Genomic DNA, 22,172 nt, shown 5'->3' on the forward strand with positions numbered 1-22,172 from the left:
TTTATATATTCGTTACATTAAGTAAACTTTAAAAAAAAACTAGTCTATTATATTATAAGTAATACTATTTGTATTTAAATACTTTAGGTAAGAATATTTTTCCATATTTAATTTGTATGGTGTATTTCATTTTATTAAAATACTTTGTTTATAATATAGGTAGTATTTTACATTTAAAAAAGTTCATTATATCAAAATTATATTAACTTATTAATTTATGTGCCTACATATTGTAATTATTATTTATCAGTAAAATAAATTGAATGAATGAAAATATAACTATTATATGAAATGTGGGTCATAATAATTTATTACACATTAGCGTTATTGACCAACATTAACATAGAGTGGATAAATTAAAAATCGTAATTATACACTATACCTACATATTAAAATGGTAATTTACACATAATTTTATTTAATTAGACAATAAAGGTTATGTTTCCTTAAGCTCATTACAAATTGTAATGAGCTGAAATTTTGAATGTAAACCAAAACTCTTACCGACTATTGCATGGGGGAGGGTAACTTTTTTTATGAAACTTGGTGTTTTTTGAAAATGATTTAAAATTTGTAATATTATTACTTCAATTCCTTTTTAGTTATTTACAACTCTTATCAACTTTGTCAAGATTTTTATCAACAATATATTATATATTGTGTTATTTTGTAAAATGATAAATAATATGTCTTTCTTTTTTTCGCAATTTGGTATTAAAGAAGTAAATGTTAAATAAAACTTATTTTTAATGAAAAAGTATTTATTCAAAATTAGTTATCAACCATTCATTATTGATTATTCACATGAAATAAATAATAATCTGCTATGCATCGAAGCTAAAAAAAAAACTATGACCACTGAGTGCATTGGTCATAACTATGAATAGTTTTTCTTTTATTGTACCCATTACGGGTACATTCGGCGTCCCGTTAAAACTTGTGTTTTGTTTTATTTATTTGATGATAAAATTGTTTTAATAATGATACATCCTTTTATTTTTAAATTTATAAATAACACCAGACATTTACTTTTACTAATATAATTTAAACTCAAATACATTTTAAAAATGTTCACGTTGTAGACCTGTGGTTGGTGTTTGTTACTTGTTATAAAAGTGGTAACAAACATCTTAATCAGGTAACTTGAGGTATAATAACTACATGTAGTATAGGTAATAAAAACTTGAGTGAAACTAATGTTACCATCAGGTACGACAAAAACAAAAAAACATATTGATAGAAAGCTATTTAAGATATTTACTAATGATGGGAATTCGAAAATCCGGATTTTCACAAAAAAAACACTATTTAAGCCCTCAAAAATCGTATAGTTGTCAAATGTGTCTACAGTGTAAAGCAATGTACCTAAGTAAAATATTTTTTATGAAATTGTAAAAAAAAAAACACAACCCTAAAAAGATAAATTACTTTTGGATTTCGGGTTATAGAAATCCTAAATACCGTTATCCGAAAGCAATTTACAGTCAAACTTAAGCGTTTTTTTTTATTATCATAATACTATTTTTCTTAGATACACAGCTTTTTATTGTAATAATATTTAAAAGATTTTTAATTGGTTTAAATAACGTTTTTGTGAAAATCTGGATTTTTGATTTCTTATCACTATTATTTCCAACTATCCACATATTAAATCCTTAGCACTGTAAGAACCTGAAAGAAATTATTCAATTATTGTACATAATTTCTATAACTAAATCGACGGATATAAAGTAGGTATTATTTGTAAATTTGTAACAGCTGTTAATACTTGTTTTATAATTTCGCGCGTTTTTTTATTTACGTTTCGTTATGCGTTGTGGTTAATGTGGTTACCCTTATACATTGACCAAGGTATACACAATCGGTTCTAACTTCATACTGTGTAGTTCATATATATGTATATGTACGGTACACACACAGCACACTGTCTGCACTCTGCACTCCGCCGTTCTTTCCTCATAAGTTATAACAGGGCGCGAGCGTCTCATGTAGTTATTAAACACGTTTTTTGTGGAACATGGTTCCATGTTTTCATTTTCTTGTTTAATGCACGTTTTTTCGTTTAATTTTTTATTGAATCGCGTTCGGATTTAGTGGATTATAATTTTTCTTCATCTTATTTGGCGGTGCTATTGATAATGGTAAGTTCAATAATAATTGTATTTTGTAATTTATATCACTTGTCCTGTTTACATTGGTGATTATGCAGTTCAGTTCAGCGCTACTTTGAAATTTTCAAAATCATTGTATTTCATTCATCTTGAATTTCGTAAATGTATCATAGGTAGTAAAATAAATTGGTTTCTCATGGTATATTTTAGTTTTAGCAACGTGTGTTAAATAGATATGAATACATCGTGGGAAATGACTATTGGCTAATGGTTGTAATAATTATATGCTGGGATGGATAAAGTCAAGTGTAATATTTGAGTTGCATAATCACATTCTTTTCAATAGTAATACATAATTAACTAGTAAACATATAATTGTAAGTCCGTGGCTTGAGTCAAACTAATATTATTTGTTTTGTTACGCAATTTTTTTTTCCTGCGTTATCCTTTCATCTCCAGTCAAACTGATAATGGCGGACGATTTTGACATAGAAGCATTGCTTGAAGCCCCTTATAACAAAAAAGAACCAGAAACTCTACCGAAAGACAGTAACGGAACTGAAGAGAAATCTCGTAAAGAAAAGTCTCATAAAAGTCGCCATCGCTCTAAATCTCAGTCTCGGGATAAATCTCGAAAACGAAGTCGTTCTAAAGATCGTAAACATAGACATAAGAGTCGTTCAAAAGATAGGCATCGTAGTCGTTCTAGAGATCGACATTCACGTCGACGGTCTAAAGACAAGCGTACTCGATCCAGATCTCCTGTTAAACTACCCAAGTATGGACCGCCTTTACCCCCACCTCGATATGGTAGAAAACAATCCCCTTTAGCGTCTAAAGTGCCACCAGCTAGTATGTTAACTCCAGAAGAAAGAGATGCTAGAACTGTATTTTGTATGCAACTCTCGAAAACTATTCGAGCAAGAGATTTAGAAGAATTTTTTTCGTCAGTTGGCAAAGTAAGAGATGTTAGAATGATAACATGTAATAAAACTCGACGGTTTAAAGGGATTGCTTATATAGAATTCAAAGATCCTGAATCTGTGCCTTTAGCTATGGGTTTAAATGGGCAAAAACTTCTTGGCGTTCCTATTGTTGTACAACCCACTCAAGCAGAAAAAAATCGAATGGCTAATTCTATGCCTAACATGGTACAGCGAACTCATTATGGACCTATGAAACTGTACGTAGGTTCCTTGCATTATAATATCACGGAAGATATGTTAAGAGGTATTTTTGAACCATTTGGTCATGTGGATAATATTCAGTTGATGATGGATACTGAAACTGGAAGATCCAAAGGATACGGCTTTCTAACATATCGCAACGCGGAAGATGCCAAAAAAGCACTTGAACATTTAAATGGATTTGAAATTGCTGGACGTCCTATGAAAGTCGGACATGTAACAGAAAATCATTCTATGTATGATAAAACTGCGTTTGAAGTCGATGAATTAGATAGAGCTGGGTATGATTTAGGAGCTACGGGTAGATTACAACTTATGTATAAATTAGCAGAAGGTACTGGATTCCCAATTCCTCAAGCTGCTGCTAATGCTCTACAAGTTGCCTCTGGTGTGACACCTGCACCAGCGGCACCCGCTGCCCAAGTGACGCCTCTTATCGCCACTCAATGCTTTTTACTGGCTAACATGTTTGATCCAAACAAAGAAGACATGGCTGAAAACACTACTTGGGAAAATGAAATTAGGGATGACGTTATTGAAGAGTGTAACAAACATGGTGGGGTATTACATGCGTACGTGGATAAAGCATCACCACAGGGCAATGTCTATGTCAAATGTACAACAATCGAAACTGCTCTTGCATCTGTTGCGGCTTTGCATGGAAGGTGGTTTGGTGGAAGGGTTATCACTGCGGCATATGTACCTGTAGCAAACTATCACAATTTGTTTCCAGAAGCTTCTTCACTTACAAAACTGTTGGTACCAACTAGAAGTAAAAATTAAATATAGATATGCGACAATTATTTTTTAATTTTTTTTTTTTTTTTTAATTTAAATCGACAAATTTAGCATTGTTACATTATTTTCTACACTTAATTTAAATAACCTGCCTCAATAATTTTTCAAATTATCCTTTATAGAAGGGAATAATTCATAAGTACCCTAAATAAATATTACTACCATCATTAAAAAATACTACAAGAAATATATAAATTTTCTAAAAATCCACCATTTTTCCTAGACGATGTGACTAATATCAGTAGTTGAAACACTATTTTATTTATGGTCGGGTTAAAGTGTTAAAATAAGTATTTAGGTTTCAGTTTTAAAAAATATATATTTATATATTTCTTTTTTTATTTAATATTTATATATATATATATAATTTTTTTGTGTATTTACATCTGATTTAATTAATTTCATTAGTTGGCACAGTATGTTAAACGTTTAATTTTTTTTTTTTCTAGTGCACTAATAATTGTCAAATAATCTTGTATTGATTTATTTGTAATATATTATACAACTATATAAAAATAGTTGTTACTATTTTCTATTCATCCTAGGTCAATGATGATGTTACCTATTCTGATTTATAAATATACTTATGAATTGATATAACCCTATTACAAAATATTTTTATATTTTAATAAAATATAACCCGTATTCAATACAAAAAACCTTTCTAATGTGGAAGGTTTCCTATATGATTTAATGGTAGTAGAAACTATAGAAAGTGTACATATTCAAATTACCAATGTATAAAATCTTATTTTGACATTGTAACCATGTATTATATTAAGTGAAATGGAACATCCAAAAACCGGATGTGAAATATTTGATTATGTATGAATAAACTATTTTCTTAATTTATAATATGTTTATTTGATGCAACTTTTCCTGTTTCCAGTATCGTTAATTTAAAAAAAAAATTAATTTGCTGTGTTGTAAAACAACAACTAATGTAGAGGTATATAATATGTTGTATAAATAATCGAAAATAACAGTAAAACATTTTTGAGAACACTTAATAATTTAATCAAAAATACTTAAAAACATTTCTAGACGGAATATTGATCAAAATAGTTCTATTACTTTCTGGTTTGTGCCAACATTTGTATGTACTTAATATGTTTTAACATTTTTAACAGGCTTTTTTGTGGCTTGTTTAATCTAGGGAAAAAATATTTAATATAATTGTTTTATTTGCAATAAATATTTTATTTATTGCATATAAATTTTTAACAACTGTTATAATTTGTAACAATCTAATTTTATATAGATTAAGGAATTAGAATATTTACCTACATATAGTTGTATCATAAATAGCTTTTTCTACACAATATATATTATTAAAGTATCATAAAAATTATACCAGAGATAACACCAATCTTATTAGTGTAACTTAACTCTTATAGAAGTTATTATTCATAAGCAGGCTCACTATTTTGTAATAATGTGTTATACAAATTACAGGATTGTAGGAAATATAAATTTTTGTCAAATTCTTATGTATATTCAATTATTATTCATTTTTAATAGTGTAATAATTTGTAAATAATATTTATCGATTAAAAAGATGATTACTGTGTTGATAATTAAAACATACTTTACACCACTAGTTTGGCATAAGCTTTAAAAATAGGATTATAGAAGAATATTCTTTTTAAATATCTTCGTTTCCACAGGCAAAGTTAACAATCCTTTACGAGCACGCAACCGGTTTCACGCTGTTTAAAGTTAAAGAATTTGAAGACATAGGCTCGGAACTTGCACAAGTTGAAAAGGCTGTACTCGACTTACAGCGCTTCACAAAAATTGTCGAGCTATTGGCATTTGCTCCTTTCAAAACATCTGTTGATGCATTGGAGGCAATCAACAGCATTTCCGAAGGTACAAAACAACGTGCAAATGACGTCTACAAATGCATCTACTCTGTCGTGATTTCATCAAGTTGTTTATTATAACGTTCTTAGGTGTGTTGCCAGAGAGTCTGCAAGTTTTCTTAGAAACCAATATGCCTAAAGTTGGAAAAATGTCAAAGGTATTATTGGGAGTTTCTGACAACAAATTGGGCGCAAGCATTAACGAAAAACTAGGACTCAAGATACAACACACAGGATATGTGCTTGAAATATTGAGAGGTGTGTTTTGTTCAATTCTCATTTTGCTTTGGCTTAGAGCTAAACGCTCAAAAAAAGTTCATCTTTTTTTTTTTTACTAAGTTTCTTGCTTTAATTAAATTTTAATGTGTTTTTTTTAATACAAAATATTACATTACAAATGTTTTTAATTATTTATTTATTTATTTTCAGGTAAGTTTTTTAAATTATGCTATATTATTTTTAATTATTAATTATAAAGACAAAATTAATGTCGGGTTACATAAAACAACTGTAACGATTCTTTTAAATTGAATGAGCTAATCATAGGCTGCGGTTTAACATTTAAAAAAAAACTCTAAAAATATGTTATATGACTTATGTAACCCGGCATAAGTTATTTTAACTTTATGTTGACATTAATATTGATTTCTGCAGGCATTAGATACCATTTTCCATCTCTTATGAAAGGCTTTGCCCCTAAATTAGAAGGTATAGCTCAATTGGGTCTTGGCCATAGCTACTCGAGAGCTAAAGTAAAGTTTAATGTCAACAAAGTCGACAATATGATAATACACAGTGTTTCCTTGTTGGATCAGCTCGACAAAGACTTAAATACCTATTCCATGCGTATAAGGTAGTGTTAAAGTAATTTCATAAAATTAAATACAACAATAACCCATGTTGTATTTCTGTTCCTCAGAGAATGGTATTCCTACCATTTCCCAGAACTTTACAAGATTGTACCAGAGAACTATTTGTTCGCTAAAGTGGTGCATTATATCGGTGACCGTAAACAACTCTCCGAAGAAAGATTAGATGGCCTCGAAGAAATTATTATGGATTCTGGAAAAGCTGCTGCTATTCTAAGTGCCGCCAAATCTTCAATGGGTACTCGACTAATAATTTTTTTGGTGTTTGGTCGATAATCTAATATTTGTACATATTTGTTTAAAGGAATGGAAATTTCCCCTGTTGATTTAACCAATGTGCTGATGTTCACTAAACGTGTCATGTCATTATCTGAATACAGAAGAAGTCTGTCAGAGTATTTAAAAAATAAAATGGCTACGGTGGCTCCTAACACTGCCGCTCTGATCGGTGAACAAGTTGGAGCGAGGCTTATATCCAAAGCGGGCTCATTGACTAATTTGGCCAAATGTCCTGCGTCTACCGTCCAAATTCTAGGTGCTGAGAAAGCCCTGTTCAGGTATAAACTTACAATTAAATTTACGTAACTTCCAAATATTTAATTTACATAAATTTTATTAATTTAAGGGCAATGAAAACAAAGACTAGTACCCCAAAGTATGGTCTTATTTATCATTCAACGTTTATTGGTCGTGCGGGTAGACAGTTTAAGGGCCGAGCTTCTCGATTCCTCTCCAACAAATTAAGTATTGCAAGCCGCATCGATGCATTTGCTGGTAATTTAGACTTTAATTTAAATTTAAATTTTGAAATTATATATGATGTAATTTAGTAGAAAAAAATGTGTTAATGTTAATTTCAGTTTATTTTAAAGTAAAATATAAATTTGTTTGTTGTTATTTAGATAATCCTTGTAATATATTTGGCCAGAAAATGAAGCAACAGTGTGAGGATCGGCTAAAATATTTCGAAACTGGTGAAAAACCGCCGAAAAATGTCGATGTTATGCACGATGCTTGCTTAGAATCAGTTGTTTTGCAACAACAAGTATGACTTATTATAATACATGCAATACATGAACTGGTTTTATATATGTACGATTTATTTTTTTTAGAATGAGAGCTTAAACACTAGTGTCAAACGTAAAAAACCCAAGAAGGACAAAAAATCTAAAAAGAAGAAAGGGGAAGTAGAAAATGGAGAAGAATGATTTTTTTTTGTTTTCCATTATTGACACATTATTAAAACTATAACTAAATAAAATTTTCATAAACTGATTAACTTGAATAGGTTTTAATTTTTTAATTTGCTTAAAAATTGTTGTATAACAGGTTTTTTATATAATTATTTTCAACAAAATATGAGTAAAACATTTGTATCTGCTGGGTAACCATTTAAGTTCATAAAGGTACCCAATTGTTATCAAGGAAAAACATTTTTTATTTGTAGTATGCCTGTTGAGTACTTTTATAATAGAAAAAACATTTTATAGATTTGCCTTGTTTCATAAATAATGTACGCATGTACAAAAAATTAATACTTACTGCAATTTCAAAATGACTAGTCCAACTGTAGAAGTTCAAAATTAAATTACTACTTATATAAGTAGTAATATATTATATAGTTTATGAGACAATTTTATTAAATAATACAATTTAGCACGTTTGTTCAATAATAACTTGACAAAACTTCATTAAAATGATAATAATTACAAACTAAAATTATAAAATAATAGAAAGATTTTTTAACAATCTCATATTTACTGTTGAATAAAAGAATTTGTTTTATGATTGCGCAGCTACTAATGATAAATTTGATTCAACCCATAGATTTGACTTTAAACTATTATAGTTCAAAATAACTGTGTTTTTAAAAAGATGTTGCACACCCTATATTCTAGCATTAAAACTATCGCAGATTGTGTTTTACTCTGTGATGATTTTAGAGCTAAACTACTTATAGCAAAAACGAAAGATGACAATATTTTGGAGACAATGAAAATTTTTGTTAAGTAAACCTAAATTTTAAAATAACATTTTCTTTTTTACTTTTTTTAAAAAAAACTAACTTTTTTTTACGTTATTGTTTTCAAAATGAGTTCCATTTTATAAAAGGTGTTTTTGCTCTTAAATCACTGTTGAGGATGCTGTGATAGTCATAAAAAATAATTAACTACCAAAGAAGTCCTGAATTGAAAAAAATACGGAACTATATATAGTATATAATAATAATTACACATACAGTTTAACCTTTTAAATTAAGATTTTATTGCCTAAACTTAGCAAGTATAATGTGCTCTTTAAGTGTAAGAAATACAGAGTAGTTAAAATAAATTTAAAAAACCCGTCATTTTCTTTGACCACGCAGTTGATATTTGAAACGTAGTTTATGAATCAGCCAATTAATTCTTCTGTGTATAATGTTAAAAATAATTATATATGAATTAAGTAATTATTTTAAAAACAAAAAAGTATTTATGATATTAAGTATATTATTTTCTTTTAAAATGGCTAATGGAACTATATTTACTAAACATACGGATGCCAAATTTTTTAAGAGGGTCCCCTCTATAGGTTTTACCCATCTTGAATTTGCTAGGTAAAAACGTATGTTGCTCATGAATCCAGATATAGGTTAGGAAGTAAAATTCGTTCAATAGGGTATAGAATGAGGGGCTATAACTCTCCAAGAAATAAGAATTAACCTCAAATTTGTTCATCGCAATTATGTACATTTTTTATATCGAAAAAAATTATGAGCTATTTTTTTAAATAACATCTATATTTTTTCTTGAAATTAACATACATATAAAGACACAGAATTAGTGTAGGACTTAAGATTTGTAGATTTTTTTTATACAAAACATCCTAATTTTTGTTCCAAGCTGTTTACAGCTTTGGAGACTATTTAATAAAACAAATTGACGTGCTAGGTAAATTCTAAGCCCGGTCAGAATTCAATTAAAAACTTTTTTGAATAAATTTTAGAAAATTATTCAAATGTATAAAACACATGTTTCTAAATAAAATACTACATATGGTATGTTTTTTTAAACGATTTTATAGGCGACTTCAACAATAACGACGTGCTAGAATAATTCTGAGACAAGATGACGATTGAGAAAAAAATTTATTTTATTTTTATACCAAGTTGATTTATTTTTTATAAGCATCGTTTTTTAACATTCTCTCTTTTATTTACAGTTTGATATTATATTTTGTTTATTTTTCTTAAGTTTTTAGATGACCCGATTAAATGTACTGCAGTTTATGTATAGTACCATGCGGGCGAAACCATTCTTAACCCGCGGGGGTCTTTGGTTAGAAAATGTAAATAGGGACCACAGCCCCTGGTGATCATTTCGCTCATGCTACCCATCTGGCCAACAAGCTAGTATGTGGGCTTTAACTAGACATCCTTTCATAAATGAACAATAAACATGCATTAATTATTAATATTTGTAGCAGTTGATCTTGAATCCTTGCTTGAAGATATGCCAGCAATAGGCAAATGTGTGCTTCTTATTGGAACTTAATTAAAAATATATATTTATATACCAACTGATTCAGTTGTTTAAATACCTACGCATCGAATCTAAAAATGAACGGGCAAGTATTACGGGAGAACGGAAAGCGTCAATTACAACAAAAGCGTGGTAGTTTTTCTTTTTGGGGAAACTTTGCAATCGCTGTTTGAGAAAAAGCAACACTGCGAATCATTGATTTTTCAATCATGCGTTTTCTCGCAACTTGTCTACTTCGCAGTTATCATATTTTCCGTTCTGCTATTTTCGTTTTCGTCAACTTCGTTATAAATAATTAAATTGCGTTTAAAATACAACTTGTGGACTATAATTATTTAGTTCTAAAAATAAACTCGTGTATTCATACATAAGATAAATAATGCAATATAGTGAATAAAATTTAGTTTTTTTGTTTTATAGTAAATAACCACTGTAGTTAAATATACTAAAACAAAATATGGCAACTTTAGAAAGAGAAGAATCGTCTTTGGAGTCGATGCCTGTCGTAGGTTTAGATTTCCAAGAGACTATGAATAATTTTCGAATAATGTTCCCTACATTGGACGATGACGTGATTGAAGCTGTTTTACGCTCCAACAAAGGATGTGTCGACCCTACAATTGACCAGCTATTGACAATGAGCAACGATTGCCGAACAGATTTTAAACCTAGCGGTTCAGTGTCAACCGATGCAAAACCTCAACACGCATTCATTGATCCAATGTAACAATAAATATTAAAATACAAACAATTATTTCAACAACTTATTAATAAGTTTTCACTAGGTTGCCAGACGTTCTGCATAATCTGACGCAAATTAATGAACTTACAAAACGTTGGAATCCTCCGCTGTTGGGACCTCTGCCGAATGATTTTCTCAGATTGACGGTTAACGGCCACCCACAGGTGATAATTAGATAATTATAAATTTGTTAGCATGCATACAACTATTACCAAATATGATATCAAAATTCAAATATAATAATAATATATGTCTTGATAAAATAGCTTTCGGACAATGAGTTAAACGATGAGCAAATCGCTATTTTACTTCAAAATGAAGAATTTTTAATACAATTAAAAAGAAATGAACATTTTCTTACGACCTTAGAAAAAGGTGCGATAAAATAATAAAATATTAAGAGTGAATTTTATTAAAATACTTTGTTTTTTAACAGACAGTCCTATGGAAGAACAAACATTTTTTGTGGCAAATAATGTGCAAAGCGATGACGACGCTGCGTTTAAAGAAAGGTTAAAAAATATGGGGAAAGGTAAAAGAAAGTACAACTGAATAACACCATAAAAAAAAGTCATATACAAATGATTATTATATTGTTATTTAAAAAAAACTTATTGGTTTTTATGTATGCAGCTTCTAGAAAAAAGTTTATACAAATTGCTCGAGTATTTACTGGGAAAAAGAAAAAGAGTTCAGCACGCAACATACTAGGCCAAGGCGACAACCATACTAAAGATAATTTATTTTTACAAGAAGAAGAACATTAACAATTTGAGCTAATTTTATAAATTGTGTTTAGTAGGATTTTGTTCAGTTTTTTTTTTGCACTTAGTACCCCCATCGATTTATTTATATCAGTTAAAAAGTAAGACATAAGCATTCGACTGATTCGAATGAACTATAAAAAGTTGTAACGTTTATAAAATAGTTATTTTATCTTATTCCGTAAAGTATTTTTTTTTTTTTTTTTTAAAGATGTAATAATTTAATGTTTTTGGATTGACTGAATTTTTACATCTTAGTTAATCTTGACCTAAAGTAAAGTTTTAGACTTAAAGGTCTTATTAATGTCTAAAATTTAGTTAACTTTATTTTTTAATAGATTTGAAAAAATGAATGTAAAACTAAATGCCATAAATTAAATTTATTAGATTAAGGGCCATCCTTACGTTTGTGTAATATATTGTTAAATTTTTTATGTTGTTTGCACACAATCATATAAATTATTATTATTATTAAATATATAGTTTAAAAATAAAATACCATTAACAAAAACCATTTATTTGTTTTAAAAAAATAACTGTTCCAAGTAATCTTCGAAATCGTCTTCTCTTGGTTTTTCGTCCTCTACTTGCAACTGTTCGCTCCAAACATTATTATTAACAGCTACATTATTAGAGAGAAGAATATCACTCGTTGTGGTATCTGGTTGTTCTTGATGGTCTGATATTTGCTGGTGTTTCAACGATTCAGACTTCTCTTTTTTAATTGATTTAGGAGTCTTGCGTTTGATTTCTTTCTTTTTTTGTTTATAATTTAATTTATTTGAACAATCTATACAAAGTCCTGTAACACCAAAAATATATTTTGAGATATTTGTTGAGTACAGTTAACCATTATAATGTATATGAATATATTTTTTTGTTCAACATTTTTATGTTGATTAACAGCTTTTGTTTGCGACCAAGTTTTAAACACGACTAGTTTCTAAAAGTTTACTCGGTTAAGTTGTCCCGCACAAATGTATAAAAATAAAATTACAAATATCTATTCACAAAACGTACATACTTAGCTTAACTAATGTATTCTTTTTCTCTCCATGTTCCATGTAGCCAAAGTTTACTTCCCATGTACGTAAATTTTGTGACTCATTACAAATTCTATTCCCACAAATAAACTGACCTTTACCGCTGATCATTTCTTTTTCTATTTGCCAGCGCATCGCTACCTACAATCAGATAATACAATATTACTATAGGTAATCACCAATCCTACCAAAACTACACACATTGACAAGCAAAAAGGTTTACCTTGGACTTCTTATAAAGACTCAAGTCACAAATACAAAACTCTTTGAATAATTTGTCATAGTATTTCTTCGCCAACTGTTGCTCCCATGTGACCGCTTCATCATCTTCTTCCCATACAAACTTATGATTCTCCTGTACAACATCGATGTCACGTTTTTCTCGTCTAATACATTGTTAAAGAACTGAATTACCATCAGCATTCTACAAATCTTAAAATTACTTACTTTTGTTGGTCACGTCGTTTGCAGTAACCTAGATATTGATCCAAGAGTTTCTTGTGCAACTCAAATGGTTGCAATTTAGACAAACCTTCCTTATTCATTCCTTATTATCGTTTAGACTTTAGATCATGTCCATCACAAATGAAAACACTCTTGCAATATTGAAGAAATTTGAACAGAATAAAATGGTTTGTAGAAGAATAAAACACTTTTTCATAATAATTCCATAACAAGAGTGAAGAAATATACAAAAACTATGTTATTGTTTTTGAATATTTAGTGATAACGTATAGTAAAATTTGATAATAATAAAAACTAAAAAGTTCATTCCTAAAAATATAATGTTATCTTAAATAATATGTTAATTTTTAAGGAGTTATGTATAGACAATATCTTAAACATTTTTAAGGATTTTTTTTCAAGGATTTAAAATTTTTGTGGAAAAGATTTATGTCAATATTTTTGACCGACATACAATTTTAGTTGAGTTTTAGAGGTACCTATAGTATAAAACATACCTGTACTCGTATAAAACACATCAATAATTGAGTCCTATGATTAAAATCGTATAAAAAATATTTTAATTACACGCCACCCTTATGACTATATCATATTTATTTATTAACACATATTGACGGTGAATTAAAAAAATTTAATCTTTTGTAAATGTTTTGTTTTCCGGAATCGTGTTCTTTTTTGTGGCTTTTTTTTGTTCCCATTTTTTCACCCGAGCTTGATTCATCTTTACCGACAAAACAGACCTCTCGTCGTCCGCATCATAACTTCTCGTCTGGTTCATATAGGTCGCTTGTTTGTTATTGTTGTCTTCCGACATTCGTACCTCGAAATTTGGTTACTTAATTTTATATGTGGTTCTGAATGATTTTAAACGTTAAGTTTATATTTAATACTAAATTAATTTTTAAAACGCCTTAAGCATTGTGTAGATATTTATTTTTACTAGTAATCAACATCGCCATTGCTTGGCAAACATCCACAGTAAATAATTTTTTTTTTTTATAACTATTGGTTAATAATTGTAAATATAATTTTTTTTTTATGTTTTTTTGACAAATTGTAAATTTTATCAATATTTTAGTTGCTTAGCCAAAACCTCCATTTTTCCCATTTACAAAAAAATATAATTTTTATTTACATTAAAAAGCTGTAAGACTTTCAGAGGCCATATAATCCATTCTTTTTTTAAAACATAATAAACTTCTGTCAATGATGCACAACTACATGTGTTATGTTATTTGGTCGACACTTTTCTTATTATACTTGCAAAACATAATACATTTTCTGTTAATATTTTTCCAATTTATTGTTTCAACCAATTTCAATAGTACAAATTATATAAATAATTTAATACTGGATTAAAATTATTTTTTAAAAATTTATTTTAATAGGCGTTTTGACATAATATGAAGTATGAGTACTTAAATATATATGTATTGTACTTACAAGCAACAACCATGTATTTTTATTACACTTTGTTACAGAAAATTATTTTATGTACATACTATAAAATTTGTCGTAAAAAAAAATGTTTATTCTTAAAAACAATTATCTAATATTCTTTTTTAACAAAATTATAAACAATAAATATTGCAAAATAAAATATTTATTTAATTTGTAGTTAAAAAAAAATTACATGCATAATTTTAAAAATTATATTGCAAAGATAAAATAAAACTAAAAATACAAAAGATCAATAAATTAACACAGTACCTTTATAAGTTATAGACAAATAAAGAACACACACGAACACTCACACAAATTTGTTCACAAAATAATAATATCTACACCCCAGTCTGATCTAATTTATATGAGTGTCAAGTAGATAAATTATAAATGAAATTGGCAATACACTTTTAAATAATTAAAATAGTAATAATAAAAAGAATTATTGAGAATGGTAAAGGGTTGAATTGACTGGCACATAAAGATAATATGTATATGGTTAGATTACATAATATAATATCACTATACACAGCTTAAAATTATCATTGAATATTTACAAACAATGTGGCCAGTCTGTTCAACAAGAAGAATAGAGTGATGATAAAATTTACTATTCGAAAGTACTCCTTAACATCTAAATTTAAAAAAAAAACTGTTTTATACAAATATAAATTACCTAAAAAATACATAAAGATGTATGTATTTATATATATATTATATACACAAAATGAGGTATATGTAATTAACCCTCAGTATTAACAGTTTCTCTAGCATGGTGTGTACGGACATGCTTGTTGTGATTAGATTTTGAACTGGTGGTCTTTCCGCAAATGTGACACGTGTGAGGTTTTTGTCCAGTGTGCGTTTTTAAATGATCAGAGAGATAATAACTGCGATGAAATCTATTGACAGAAAAAAAATGATTATAATAAATAAATGGAAATGTATGTTTTTCAAGGAATCACTTTAATTATCATTTTGAACTTGTAATGGGAATCTGAAAATCCGGATTTTCAAAAAAGATGCTATTTAAGCTATTTAAAAATCACAAAAGTGTTAGATAATTTTACAATATAAAGCAATATACTTAAGTAAATTTTTTTTGATAAATATGTAAAAATAAAACAAAACACCAAAATGATAAACTGCTTTTGGATTTCAGATGTGTTGAAATCCGAAAGAATTTCATAGGCAAAGTTAAGAGTTTTTTTTTTAATTTTTATCAACAAATTTTACTTAAGTACACATCTTTATATTGTAATGATATTTAATATTTATAAGATTTTCAAGTGGCTTAAATAGCGTTTTTTGACAAATCTGGATTTTCAGATTCCCATCACTAATTTAAACACATATTTAATTAACAAATTAAACATTATGTTTACAATAATAAAGTATTAATATAATTGCTTGAAAACAACTTAATAAGAAGATTACTACATAATCAATAAGATATTAGCATAAAAATGTTCTAAGTAAAAATACTTACTTTTTTCCACATTCATTACACACAAACGATCGATTGCCTTCCTTGTGTTCAGCCATATGTCTCATGCAGTGTTTTTTCCTAATAAATTGTTTACCACATTCGTTACAAGTAAATGGCCGTATGCCGTTATGTGCTCGAACATGAGCTTCCCATTCGTGTTTCAAGTAAAATGCACTCTTGCATTGGGTACACTTGAATGGCTTGTGTGAACGAGACATATGAGTCCACTGATGCATTCTCAAATTCCATCTTGTTCGAAATGCACGATTACATATATTGCACGAAAAAGGTCTCAAGTCTTTATGAATAAGCATATGCGTGGCAAAAGACTTGCGTAAAAATGTACTATTACATATATGGCAAGTCATGTTCTCAGCATCTCGATCTTTTGTTGGTAAATATGTCGGATCATGCGAGTGTCGTATGTGTCTAGTTAAAGAAGTAACATGTACGAAACGCTCTGAACACCAAAGGCATTGTTTAGGTTTGACTTCATGTGTTTCTTTATGCCAAATCAATTTCTTCAATGATGCAAACACCTAAAATTATTTTATAATTGTTATATTTCATACAAAATTTAATATAAACTTTATTACTTCTCCACAATGGCAGTAGAAATCTTTTTGAATTCCCGTAGACAAATGTAACTTGCGTATGTGATTGTTGAGGTTGGCTCTGCATCTAAAGGTGAGATCACAGCGATCACAACTATAAGGTTTAATATTGAGATGCCCATTGGTGTGATCTTGGAGCTGAACACGGCTTACGAAGGATTTATCACAATGATTACACGTGTAAGGTCTTATTTGAAGGTGGCGTTTTAAATGAGTGGTCAAAGAAAATTGTGTTCGGAACTGCCTTGTACAAAAACTACATAATAACGGGTGAACATTTAAAATATGTTCTCGAAATTCTGTGATCATTGGAAATACCGTGTCGCAAGTTGGACACCAATTGTTCTTATCTGAAAAAAAAAAAAATTATACAAAATAGAAACACGGTTTGAAAAAATAAATAACGGACATTGAAGTACTGTAAAATTATACTAAGTTCATTTAGTGGTACAAAATTTAATATATTTTAAAATATTGTAAAATTAATGTTATAGACATTGAAAATAAACAATCATTTTTCAAATTAAAAATACAATACCATAACGTTTGAAATACATTTTTCAATTGAAAAAAAATTTAATTGGTAGTTAGAAAAATTAGAGGTAATTTTTTATGCCAAGACATGGCACAATTTTGAAAAAGAAATATAAAGATTAATAACAAATTATTGGATGTTGATATTTTTACCCTTTAATTTTATTAACTTTTAATGATTAAATAAAAAATTGGAAATCAACGCACAGGAGGATGGCAGCACATTTTTACAAGATGATTTCACCACGGAAAACGGAGCGCTTGTGACCGAGTGTCGAACTAGCGACAATTAGTGCCAAACCACTCCGCCTCCTATTCATAGTTTGATCGATTTGGCTACACCCTTACACAATATCAGTATAGAAATAAAGTTTTAACTTAGATGCCAATAATTTATTCAATGAACTTTAACTAATATAGACAAAAAACTTTAAGCAACTTATGTTTATATATATATTATATACATATATATGTAAAGCAATGAACGATTGTTCAATAATAATGAATATGTACACGCATAGAGTGTATTATTTTTATGGTTTAGGGTTTAAATATTCATTTCTTTACTTGAACTAATATTTTGATTACGATATTAGATATTTACTTTAGAAGACAGAAGTACTTTATTACCTTTATGAGTATCAATGAAATGCAATGTCATTTTAACATAATCTTCAAACGCTTGGCCACAAATACCGCATTCGACTTTCATGTCTTGTAGAGTAGCTTCGACTTCTTCATTTTCTACTTTTAAAAATGGTTTTATATACATTAAACCTTTTTTAACGCCTTCCTCGCTTTTATGTTCTTCGGCTATATGTGCCTTTCGATTCTTGGCACCATTAAACTTTAATTTACAATATGGACATGTTAATTTTCCTATTAATGGTTTAAATTCTTTTTTTTCCAAAATTTCTTCTTTGGGTACTTCTTCTTCTTCTCTATTTCTTAGGCTTAACAAATTTCTCGCTGCTGTACTAACTTCATGCACTGTATCTTCCCACGCCGTGCTGGTATGCGGCTGAGATTCATCAGATGTCTTCATGGTCCATATGGAAGCGAGTATTGGCTCGGGAGGTTCTAAACTCTCTTGACCCGATAGTTCGCCGTGGGCAGGCATAAGTTCATCGGTTTGAATATCTATAGTCAGTTGATTTTCTTGATTATTTGAAGAAAGATATTCAGGATGTAATTCCATTGTAGTTAGAGTACTGTACTGAGGGGGATTTAATTGTGGATCGGGATCAGTGTGTGAAATACGTGCATTTTCATTGGAATAAAAATACCGCGACATGTACTCTTCATCTTCTATGTTAACATTCGGTTGAAATGGTTCGTTATTAAAATTTCCTACTATAGATGATTCAGTTGTTTCTTCTGATTCTTCGTGGTTTTGAATCGATTCGGTAGAAACCCCTTGAAAGCTTGTACTACAATCTTGTTGATCTTCATACTCTGGTGAAAAGTGATCTCCAAAGGACTCGTTATTATCTTCAATATCAATGTCTTCTTCAAAAACCTCTCTAAGTTCTGAAAAAGCTTGACTATGGGAACTTTTGGGAGATGAACAGTTAACAGGGCTATTTCTGTCATCATTGTTAACTTGGTCGTGTGTATTACTAATAGAAGCTACTGAATGATTTGACGATGAAGAGCTACTGTCATCTGAAAGTGTTTCTTCAGTCTGGTCTACTCCAACCTTTGAAAAGTTTGGATTTTGATTTGTCAATGAGAGCAATGCTTTTATGACGTGTTTTTTTGGGTGAGTGTTTAAATGAACTGGAAGGGATATGCCTGGACGCAAGTATAATGTGCAAACCGGACAGCATGATTGAGACTCTTGATTCATATCTCGTCAATAAAAATATTCAGTCTACAACAAAAGGTAATAATATTAAGCTCAAATTTAACAATATTAATAGAAGATTTATTAACAACACATAAATATGGCAAAATATGATTTAATAATTTTATTCAACTCGTATAATGTTGTTAATGCAGTTTTATTATGTGTATTATTATTTATTTGTATATTTAGTATAGGTTATCTACACAGCATGATGGAAATATATATTTAAAAAACATTATGATTATTTAAAAATATTCCAATTGAAAAGAGATTATTTTTATTACTTTATACACTTTAAAGTAAATTAAAAATGTAATTAGGAAAACTGTGTACCGTCAACATAAAGATAAGAGGGAGTTGCATCGGGCCGAGTGACTATACATTTGATGTGCAAACAGGGAGACCGATGGATTGAAATAAAAAACTGAAAAAATGAAGAGGAACATTTTGTACTTAATTTGCATGACACAAAATATGTCACTTCATAGGATTAAATTCAATAAAACTATTTTTGTTTTAATAAATGTTTAAGTCATAATAGTTTTGTACACATAATTTCAGTAAATTATCAGTTTTTAATATGAATGCTACTGAACATTACGTTTAAATGTCAGGTATTAAAAAAAATCTTATAACTAATCATTCTCATACAAATGACTTTTTTTAATTTGGTAATCGCATAGATCAAATGTTAAAATATATATTTGGTTTCGAGTAATAACAAAATCAACATCGACAAGTTTTAAAAACGATAACTACCCAGATATGTATGTGTACAGGACATTTTTTTAAAATAAAATCTTATAAATTTTCATTTATTTAAAAAGTATTAAAGACTACATTTTTTTAAAGACCTTACATGCATTTATTTAAATAAGTATATACGTATGAATGTAGTCATGCATATATATATATATATATATATATATATATATACATATGTGTGTGTGTGTGTGTGTATGTATGAATTGGCTAAAAATATTTTTTAAAAAAATGAAATCAAAGTAATTCAATTTCTAAAGAACTAACATATCAACCGAATATAAATTTGTAAAAGCACGTCGAGGTCAATGTTGAAGTTAGGCTTACCCGATTATTGCTCAATCGTTTTGGTTAATTTTACATTGAAAGTAGGTTTACTGCAATCTCAAACCAATAAGGGCAGGGTGTATACAATCGAATACACACAAAAGAAGCAGCAATAATAGGGAATTCATGACGACTATCAAACGATGAAATGTTATAGAAAAAAATGTTTGGCCTCAAAGAAATAAGGGCAACGTTAATTAGTTTATATTTATAAAATAAGTAAATGATAGGTTTACCTTAAGATGAGGAAGATAAAAAAATATATATATTTGATGGCCGAAATGGCCACAAAAACAATTGCCACTTAGCCGTTTTTACTAACTCGTACGTTACAGCAATCAAATATTAATAATTAAACTTAAAAACTATAATGTTTTTATTTTAATAAATAAATATTTCATTATTATTTATTACAATTATATTTTACAAAATGTACATGATGGAAAAAGAAAATATCAATAAGCATGCAGTGTTGCCACATTTCCAAGGCCAACGTGTCCAAACAAAATGCAGACATGCCAAACTGTCTAGATTTACAATAATTTAAATGAAACTGTGATTCTTGATAATTACACAAATATCGAAATTCCAGTATAATTTATATTATACTGGATAATATTATATTTAAGGCTTATATAAATAATTATGAATCTATTTGTATTTTTTTTTTTAATATGCTTTTATTTTTTAAAATTACTGCATTTATCGAAAAAAAAATTACGGTTATTGTTATTCTAAAATCCAAAATGCATGTTAAAAAAAAATATCACTACGTATACAGGTCACTGAACTCAAAAAACTCTTTCATTCAATATAGAGGTGAGTTCATATATAATTTCGTTACTGTATCCCAGAGGGCGCACGACCCCTCGAGTCTACTCTTTTTAGTTAATCGTTTATATCATCACACGATTCACGAACAATTCTTAAAGTAGCAATATGTTTTTGTGCAACCGATGAGTAAACATAGTTAAGGTAGCAACAGTCAACAGACAATAAGTTATAGTGATTTTAAGCTTTTCAAAAATGCATTTCTGTGAAAAATAGTCAATATATTCTGACACTGAAATACATTTTTTAATTTTGGTTACAGTACTGGGCAATTTAATTACTTTCTCGTACAATTTAAAAATGTTCTTTATTTCTTGTCTATAATAATATAATGTACCTATAAATTTTTTTTTGTGAGAAGACATAATTTTCTAATTTCTCTTCTATAAAACAATCACAAATTAAAATGTTGTTTATACTGAAATTGTACAGTGATGTATTTGTCTAATATTAGCAGTTAGAAATTATGTGATAGCACGTAAATAGAATAGTAGAATAACAGTTCGAATTTAGCATTTTATTTAAGATATATAATGTAAATGCAAAAATAATAATTCACACACACGCACTCCCTAAACATGTTTCTTTCAATTTCATACATAGACCTGAAAATTTACATGATTTGTGTACATTCAAAGCCAGTTACATTTTTTAGTTGTTTTATAAAATTCTAAATTTTTGTGTAGGTATTTGGTAGTGATAGATTGAAAATGTATTAAAATAAAACATGTATACCTCTCTCAAAGTAGAAAATCTTAATTACTTATAACCTATTTCTCAATCTTTTTTCAGGGGCGCCATTTGCAGGATAGTTATTAGTCCCCCTATTTTTATCTTTACTTTATTTGCTCTACCAAATCATTTTTAACTATAAAGTTATTACAATAAATAAACTGTTTGTAATTAAGATTAAAATTTTAAAAAACGGTCCATTTACATTTTCCCCAGAGGTTCATAA

At 28.5% G+C, this 22,172-nt stretch overlaps 5 protein-coding genes across 7 annotated transcripts; 3 read left to right on the plus strand and 2 right to left on the minus strand.

Moving 5' to 3' along the window:
- Positions 1–2,016: 2,016 nt before the first annotated feature.
- On the plus strand, positions 2,017–4,951 carry LOC126842626 (RNA-binding protein 39). The gene is made up of 2 exons (XM_050579667.1): positions 2,017–2,141; positions 2,571–4,951. The coding sequence occupies exon 2, from the start codon at positions 2,582–2,584 to the stop codon at positions 4,079–4,081; it is 1,500 nt and encodes a 499-aa protein (XP_050435624.1). The 5' UTR covers positions 2,017–2,141; positions 2,571–2,581; the 3' UTR covers positions 4,082–4,951.
- LOC126842627 (nucleolar protein 56) lies at positions 2,017–8,109 on the plus strand. Its single transcript, XM_050579668.1, has 9 exons — positions 2,017–2,141; positions 5,764–5,968; positions 6,052–6,219; positions 6,616–6,814; positions 6,881–7,068; positions 7,135–7,387; positions 7,456–7,604; positions 7,733–7,875; positions 7,943–8,109. The coding sequence occupies exons 1-9, from the start codon at positions 2,139–2,141 to the stop codon at positions 8,036–8,038; spliced, it is 1,404 nt and encodes a 467-aa protein (XP_050435625.1). The 5' UTR covers positions 2,017–2,138; the 3' UTR covers positions 8,039–8,109.
- Positions 8,110–8,958: 849 nt separating this feature from the next.
- Positions 8,959–12,280, plus strand: LOC126842628 (CUE domain-containing protein 1). 2 transcript variants are annotated; one of them, XM_050579670.1, is made up of 6 exons: positions 8,959–10,221; positions 10,293–11,074; positions 11,137–11,257; positions 11,360–11,468; positions 11,530–11,625; positions 11,727–12,280. In XM_050579670.1, the coding sequence occupies exons 2-6, from the start codon at positions 10,809–10,811 to the stop codon at positions 11,858–11,860; spliced, it is 726 nt and encodes a 241-aa protein (XP_050435627.1). In that variant the 5' UTR covers positions 8,959–10,221; positions 10,293–10,808; the 3' UTR covers positions 11,861–12,280. The 2 variants fall into 2 exon arrangements, with proteins under 2 accessions (XP_050435627.1, XP_050435626.1); XM_050579669.1 differs by having other exon boundaries at positions 8,959–11,074.
- Positions 12,223–13,611, minus strand: LOC126842630 (protein FRA10AC1 homolog). The gene is made up of 4 exons (XM_050579671.1): positions 13,348–13,611; positions 13,124–13,286; positions 12,882–13,041; positions 12,223–12,659 (listed from the first exon to the last, which is right to left on the minus strand). The coding sequence occupies exons 1-4, from the start codon at positions 13,443–13,445 to the stop codon at positions 12,382–12,384; spliced, it is 699 nt and encodes a 232-aa protein (XP_050435628.1). The 5' UTR covers positions 13,446–13,611; the 3' UTR covers positions 12,223–12,381.
- Positions 13,612–14,850: 1,239 nt separating this feature from the next.
- On the minus strand, positions 14,851–20,834 carry LOC126843348 (zinc finger protein 26-like). 2 transcript variants are annotated; one of them, XM_050580798.1, is made up of 5 exons: positions 20,384–20,564; positions 18,076–19,318; positions 16,894–17,261; positions 16,298–16,836; positions 14,851–15,710 (listed from the first exon to the last, which is right to left on the minus strand). In XM_050580798.1, the coding sequence occupies exons 2-5, from the start codon at positions 19,292–19,294 to the stop codon at positions 15,551–15,553; spliced, it is 2,286 nt and encodes a 761-aa protein (XP_050436755.1). In that variant the 5' UTR covers positions 19,295–19,318; positions 20,384–20,564; the 3' UTR covers positions 14,851–15,550. The 2 variants fall into 2 exon arrangements, with proteins under 2 accessions (XP_050436755.1, XP_050436753.1); XM_050580796.1 differs by lacking the exon at positions 20,384–20,564 and adding an exon at positions 20,620–20,834 and having other exon boundaries at positions 14,852–15,710.
- Between the last annotated feature and the right edge of the window lie 1,338 nt (positions 20,835–22,172).

The sequence above is a fragment of the Adelges cooleyi genome, unplaced genomic scaffold (genome assembly GCF_023614345.1).
Source record: "Adelges cooleyi isolate 19-005CV unplaced genomic scaffold, UGA_ACOO_1.1 ACOO_flye_CR_arks_rails_tigmint_CR_PRNA_574, whole genome shotgun sequence".
Classification (NCBI taxonomy): Eukaryota; Metazoa; Arthropoda; class Insecta; order Hemiptera; family Adelgidae; genus Adelges; species Adelges cooleyi.